General features: G+C 47.0%; 1 protein-coding gene across 1 annotated transcript; it reads left to right on the plus strand.

Annotated features, from left to right (window-relative positions):
* The first annotated feature begins 3,013 nt into the window (after positions 1-3,013).
* Positions 3,014-4,638, plus strand: LOC123161560 (BTB/POZ and MATH domain-containing protein 2-like). Its single transcript, XM_044579366.1, has one exon. It carries the CDS (start codon positions 3,162-3,164, stop codon positions 4,323-4,325), a length of 1,164 nt encoding a protein of 387 aa, XP_044435301.1. The 5' UTR covers positions 3,014-3,161; the 3' UTR covers positions 4,326-4,638.
* The last annotated feature ends 2,403 nt before the right edge of the window (positions 4,639-7,041 follow it).

Below are 7,041 nucleotides of genomic sequence, written 5' to 3' on the forward strand. Positions count from 1 at the left end.
TACTATTATTAGCTTAAAATAGATGATGTGTCTTCTTTTGTCAATAGTCCCACCTCGCTCACTTAAACCGATTATCAACTCACGGAGGTGCAGGAAAGAGGATAAGCAGACATATGTTTTGAAATAGACGGTGATGTAGACATTTGAGAGTTTTGATCCAGACGGAGAAGAGGATAAGCAGCAATACGAGTTTCACTTCGTATTCAAATAGATCAGTGGACCTTTGTGAGTTTTGAGTCATACTTACTGGATTGGGAGTATGATATTTTTTTTCCGTTGCAACGCACGGGCATATGTGCTAGTACAATGTAAAATCCGGACGGTTTCGGCATGGTTCCATGCCCCCCCCCCCCCCCCTCCAGAAATATAATACAATTTATAGCATACAATGTAAAACCATGGCACCCGCAATTTTAAGATCCTAAATCCACCACTCATCAAATTGACTGAATTTCATTACAATTCTGTTAGAAATAATACTATGGTTATCCCCCTCCCAAAAAAAACTATGGTTTTCAAGAAATAAAACACTGTTATGTATCAAATAAAACTACTGAAGAGATATCACGGTGCTTTCCCTGGTTATACTCTTACATTGTACTTAACAGTTTCGGGCGGGCTTAAGGGGTTCCGAATAGGTTTCGTCTTCATGTCATAGTTGGAACTGGAATCAGGAGCAGCAACGGATTGTGTCCCACGTACCAAACTACTCCCTCTGTAAACTAATATAAGAGCGTTTAGATCACTATTTTAGTATTCTAAACGCTCTTATATTAGTATACGCTCTGAATTTTTCTCTTTTTAAAACACAGAAGAAAAAACTTAGATGGGCCGGCCCAGCTGACGCGCCGTTTGCAGAAACAACAGTAACCGGCGCCTGCAGCGCCAAAAAGGAAATGCCGTCAAACACAGGACTTCCTCTCCTGTAGGCAAAGCAGCAAACCAACTCAGCTAGCATTCAATTGTGCTACAAAACAGGGTACATTACTTAATTGTCCTAATGCAATTCTTTACCCCTAATGCACAATTTCTTTTTCTCCACGCTTGGCAAAGAAAAAAGCAATCTGTCCCGTTCCGCCTCCCCCCTCTATGCACGACTCCATCCTCTGCCTCGGGCTTTATATACTATTATATTAGCTTAAAATAGATGATGTGTCTTCTTTTGTCAATAGTCCCACCTCGCTCACTTAAACCGATTATCAACTCACGGAGGTGCAGGAAAGAGGATAAGCAGACATATGTTTTGAAATAGACGGTGACGTAGACATTTGAGAGTTTTGATCCAGACGGAGAAGAGGATAAGCAGCAATACGAGTTTCACTTCGTATTCAAATAGATCATGTGGACCTTTGTGAGTTTTGAGTCATACTTACTGGATTGGGAGTATGATATTTTTTTTTTCCGTTGCAACGCACGGGCATATGTGCTAGTACAATGTAAAATCCGGACGGTTTCGGCATGGTTCCATGCCCCCCCCCCCCCCCTCCAGAAATATAATACAATTTATAGCATACAATGTAAAACCATGGCACCCGCAATTTTAAGATCCTAAATCCACCACTCATCAAATTGACTGAATTTCATTACAATTCTGTTAGAAATAATACTATGGTTACCCCCCTCCCAAAAAAAAACTATGGTTTTCAAGAAATAAAACACTGTTATGTATCAAATAAAACTACTGAAGAGATATCACGGTGCTTTCCCTTGTTATACTCTTACATTGTACTTAACAGTTTCGGGCGGGCTTAAGGGGTTCCGAATAGGTTTCGTCTTCATGTCATAGTTGGAACTGGAATCAGGAGCAGCAACGGATTGTGTCCCACGTACCAAACTACTCCCTCTGTAAACTAATATAAGAGCGTTTAGATCACTATTTTAGTATTCTAAACGCTCTTATATTAGTATACGCTCTGAATTTTTCTCTTTTTAAAACACAGAAGAAAAAACTTAGATGGGCCGGCCCAGCTGACGCGCCGTTTGCAGAAACAACAGTAACCGGCGCCTGCAGCGCCAAAAAGGAAATGCCGTCAAACACAGGACTTCCTCTCCTGTAGGCAAAGCAGCAAACCAACTCAGCTAGCATTCAATTGTGCTACAAAACAGGGTACATTACTTAATTGTCCTAATGCAATTCTTTACCCCTAATGCACAATTTCTTTTTCTCCACGCTTGGCAAAGAAAAAAGCAATCTGTCCCGTTCCGCCTCCCCCCTCTATGCACGACTCCATCCTCTGCCTCGGGCTTTATATACTATTATATTAGCTTAAAATAGATGATGTGTCTTCTTTTGTCAATAGTCCCACCTCGCTCACTTAAACCGATTATCAACTCACGGAGGTGCAGGAAAGAGGATAAGCAGACATATGTTTTGAAATAGACGGTGACGTAGACATTTGAGAGTTTTGATCCAGACGGAGAAGAGGATAAGCAGCAATACGAGTTTCACTTCGTATTCAAATAGATCATGTGGACCTTTGTGAGTTTTGAGTCATACTTACTGGATTGGGAGTATGATATTTTTTTTTTCCGTTGCAACGCACGGGCATATGTGCTAGTACAATGTAAAATCCGGACGGTTTCGGCATGGTTCCATGCCCCCCCCCCCCCCCCCCTCCAGAAATATAATACAATTTATAGCATACAATGTAAAACCATGGCACCCGCAATTTTAAGATCCTAAATCCACCACTCATCAAATTGACTGAATTTCATTACAATTCTGTTAGAAATAATACTATGGTTACCCCCCTCCCAAAAAAAAACTATGGTTTTCAAGAAATAAAACACTGTTATGTATCAAATAAAACTACTGAAGAGATATCACGGTGCTTTCCCTGGTTATACTCTTACATTGTACTTAACAGTTTCGGGCGGGCTTAAGGGGTTCCGAATAGGTTTCGTCTTCATGTCATAGTTGGAACTGGAATCAGGAGCAGCAACGGATTGTGTCCCACGTACCAAACTACCAATCTGGCCCGTAACCGTCTTATATAATGCAGGAGGGGATCCTAGGTCAATCTCGCTTCCAAGTTTATTCCAGTCGTAACGACTCTACCGCCGTTGTTCCTCCAGGAGCCGTACATCGTGATCGATATTTCCAATCCCCACGTACGAGCCGCCGCCCCGACATCCAGACCCTCTCCGACCCGGCTGGCATAATGCTGCGCTGCTGCTTCGGCGCGTCGCCAACAAAAGCAGATCGTACTGCCTCAGGGAACTGCAATCTTTCTGCTGCTGCCGGTGGTGCTATCCTAATCGACGCCGAGGATTGGTCATACTCATACACGCTCAACATAGCCGGATACTCAAGAACCAAGGAGCTGCTCGAGACCGGCAAGTGCGCAAGATCTACGCCTTTCATTGTTGGAGGCCATGTTTGGGCCGTGCGTTATTACCCAAACGGTTACAAGGATGCTGCTGATTTCGCGTCTATTTTCCTAGTTCTTGTTGATTCTACGGGTGCCAAGGATGTGAAGGCGAAATGCACCTTCAGTGTGCTCGACAAGGCCGGGGTGCCAGTGCCTTCTTTCACCCGTACCTACACCTCCGCATGTACCTTCACAGGAAAAGGTTCCAGCTGGGGCTACCCCGAATTTATCAACAAGGCTGATTTCGAGGGATCGCCGCATCTCATAGACGATTGTTTCACCATCAGATGCGATGTCACCGTCTTGAAAGAGATCCGTACCGAGGAAATTACAAAGTGTAGTAAACAGTTTGTCGTGGTTCCTCGGAGCAACCTGTGCCAGCAACTCGCCGGCCTCCTAAACAGCATGGATGGTGCAGACGTCACCTTCCACGTTGGCGAGGAGAAGTTTTTAGCCCATAGGTCCGTGCTCGCTGCTCGGTCCTCCGTCTTCAAGGCGGAGCTCTTGGGCTCCATGATGGAGAATGCCGGCGATCCGGTTGAGATCAAGGATATGGAGAGCGACGTGTTCAAATCATTGCTGCATTTCATATACACGGACGACTCACCGTCTGAGATGGCATGTGAAGACGCGGTGATGGCTGGCCATTTACTCGTCGCGGCTGACAGGTATGATGTCGAGAGGCTGAAACTGATATGCGAGGAGAAGTTGTGCAAACACATTGACTCCAACACCGTGGCGACTAGCTTAGCTTTAGCTGAACAACATAGTTGCCCTGGACTAAAGGAAGCTTGCTTTGAGTTCCTTGCCTCTCCTTCCAATTTTGAGGCTATGGTGGCAAGTGATGGTTATGAGCATCTCAAGAGCAGTTGCCCGTCCATTCTCAAGGAGTTGATTGCTAGATTCTTGCCCGCTGAGCTAAAAGCGGCAAAGGACATCATCGTGAAATTCTAAGCACCCCACAGCGTGTGAATATGTAATCTAAATTTGGTAATTCAGTTTTTACTAGTCCTTGATGTATGGCTGAATATTCGCATGTCTAAATCTATACTTTAGTTATCTAACTTTGGCCGAGCAACATAGGTTCCATGCATTTCTTATTTATGCGAGCAATCATTTTTTAATGTATTACAGTCCCCAACTAACAATTATACATGTGCGTACCAATGGTGATAATAGGATGCATTGTGTTAGAGCATCTCCAACAGGCGCCGAACGCGCCGCGCGCTAAAAACTGATTTGGCGCGCGCCCATCGCCTGGTTTGGTACGGCGCGCAGCGTTTGCTCCAGCAGCCGCGCTATAAAGCCACGCGCGCGCAGCTCCAACAGGCGCGGTAAAAATGCAGCGCGCGCGCTCATTCTAAACATTTTTTTGCATAGATAAAATAAAACAATACAAGATATTTTACATAGATAGATAGATAGTTCGACATACATAGATAGATAGTTCGGAGTTATTTACGCAAAACCACTACACTTGGGGCTAGGGTAACAACTTGGTACCACATTTGTAACAGGGCACAAAAAACCACCAACTTTGTGCCTAATCTGTAACACGGAGCACTGATTATCCGACTTGCTCGCGAAAACAGGGAAACTGACAGTTTGGCCCCACCTGTCGGGCTGACGTGGCGAAGACCAAAAGCTTTGACCAGCTGATGTGGCAAAAAAACGTGGGTCCCACCTGTCAATGATTGTACCGTCATCTTCTTCACGTCTCTTTCTAAGGGGCATTCCGTCGAGCAGGTTCTGGGCGGCCGGAGTACGTTTGCGGTGTCGTGCCTCCGGTGACCACAATGGAGGCCACTATGGAGAGGAGACGTTCGGATCTGCCTGTGCGTTTTTGCCTCCACGGGAGCCGCGGGGGCTGTCGCTTCGACAGCCCAATTGGCCGCCATGCCCAGTGCGCAAGGAGGCGTGGTAGGGCTGAAAAAAAAGCTCGAAACTCGCGAGCTAAACAAGTAGCTCGTGACTCGGTTCGAATCGACTCGAACTTGAAGAATAACGAGTCAAGCCAAGCTTTAGTTTAAGATCGTTTATAGACCAAGTTAAACGAGTCAATCTCATGAATACTCGTGTAACTCGTTAGGCTCGATACAATAAATCAACCACTCCCAATACAAAGAAAGATCATCCACTAAACAGCCTACATCCCAGGCGCACAACCCAAGTCGAGCAGTTGAAGGCCTAGCCTCCTAAGAGACTCTTGCGTTACAAGAAAATTACAATTGTTTAGTGATATATATGTTTATTATATACATAATCATTTTTATCATATTTGAGGGCTTTATGTTTATATCTTAAATGAGTTTAACAAGCTAAGCGAGCTCAGCTCGCGAGTTATACGAGTCGAGCCAATCTTGAGGTTGAACTCGTTATAATAACGAGTCGAGTCAAGCTAGCTCGTTAACGAAACGAGCTCTAGCGAGTCGAGCCGAGCCGGCTTGACTCGGTTCGAATTCCAGCCTGAGGCGTGGGAGCCGTCGCGTCGCACAGCCCGGCGAGCCGCCATGGCCAGCGCGAGGAGCTACGCCGCCAATGTGGCAACTGCGGGCTGGCGGAGGCCTGGTAGCGAGGAGCAGACACGCTCACAAACACCAGACGCGCGCGCACACACACATCAAGCTAGAGCACGCACGCACACAATCACACAGAGAGCTCGCGTTGGCCGCCCAAATTGACGCGCACTGACCATAGTAATCATGGCTAGACGTCCGAATCGAGGACCGGTGCGCTCCCATGGCAAAAGGCCTTCTCCATCCTGCCCAATTTCACCCGCTTGTCGATGCGGCCGGAGACCTGCGGAAGATGCGCCGCCGCTCGGCTCGCGAAGATCAGCGGGCCCAGATTCCTACGCGTCTGCTGCTCCCATGGCCGGAGAGATAGCAGCCACTTGCCCTCGGCTCCCGCGACCGGCTCTCGGATGCGCCGCCGCTCGCCGCCACACGGCCTCGCCTGTGCGGACAACGCCGGGATGTCAAGCAATCGTGGAGCCGGCGAGATGGCATACAGTAAAGCCGCGTCATAGAGGAAGGATGGGGAATGTGGGTCGATTTGGGAGGCAGCCGCTGTCGAGACCGCCGGAATACCTGCCGTCGGGAGAGTGAGATGAGAAGGAAGAAGAAGAAAATAGGAAAAAAAAATAAGATGAGAAGCTGACAGGTGGGACCCTTGTCCACATCAGCATATTGTCCACATAGGTACGCCAAGTCAGCCCACCAGGTGAGGCCAACCTGTCAGTTTTCCTGTTTTCACGAGCAAATCGGACAATTAGTGCTCCGCGTTACCGATTAGGCGCAGAGTTGGTGGTTTTTTGTGCCCTGGCACAAATATGGTATCAAGTGGTTACCCTAGCCCCAAGTGTGGTGGTTTTACGTAAATAACTCAGATAGTTCGACATACATACATAGATAGATACTACTACGGCATAGATAGATAGATAGAAACTACTACGGCATACATTTATAGAAACTACTCCAAGTCGCTACCATCACCATCAACATCCTCGACGGGGTCGTCCGAGGTTGAGATTCATATGTCGTCCCAACGTTTGTCGTTCGCGGTGAAGAACGACCTCCCACCTACTGAAACTATGTCGCACTGCTCGTTCGCCAATGCCTTCCGCTGACGCCTGTCAACCCGCTCCGCGCGGCGCCTTGCCGTCCTCTCC

The sequence above is a fragment of the Triticum aestivum genome, chromosome 7B (genome assembly GCF_018294505.1).
Source record: "Triticum aestivum cultivar Chinese Spring chromosome 7B, IWGSC CS RefSeq v2.1, whole genome shotgun sequence".
In the NCBI taxonomy this organism is placed as follows: domain Eukaryota; kingdom Viridiplantae; phylum Streptophyta; class Magnoliopsida; order Poales; family Poaceae; genus Triticum; species Triticum aestivum.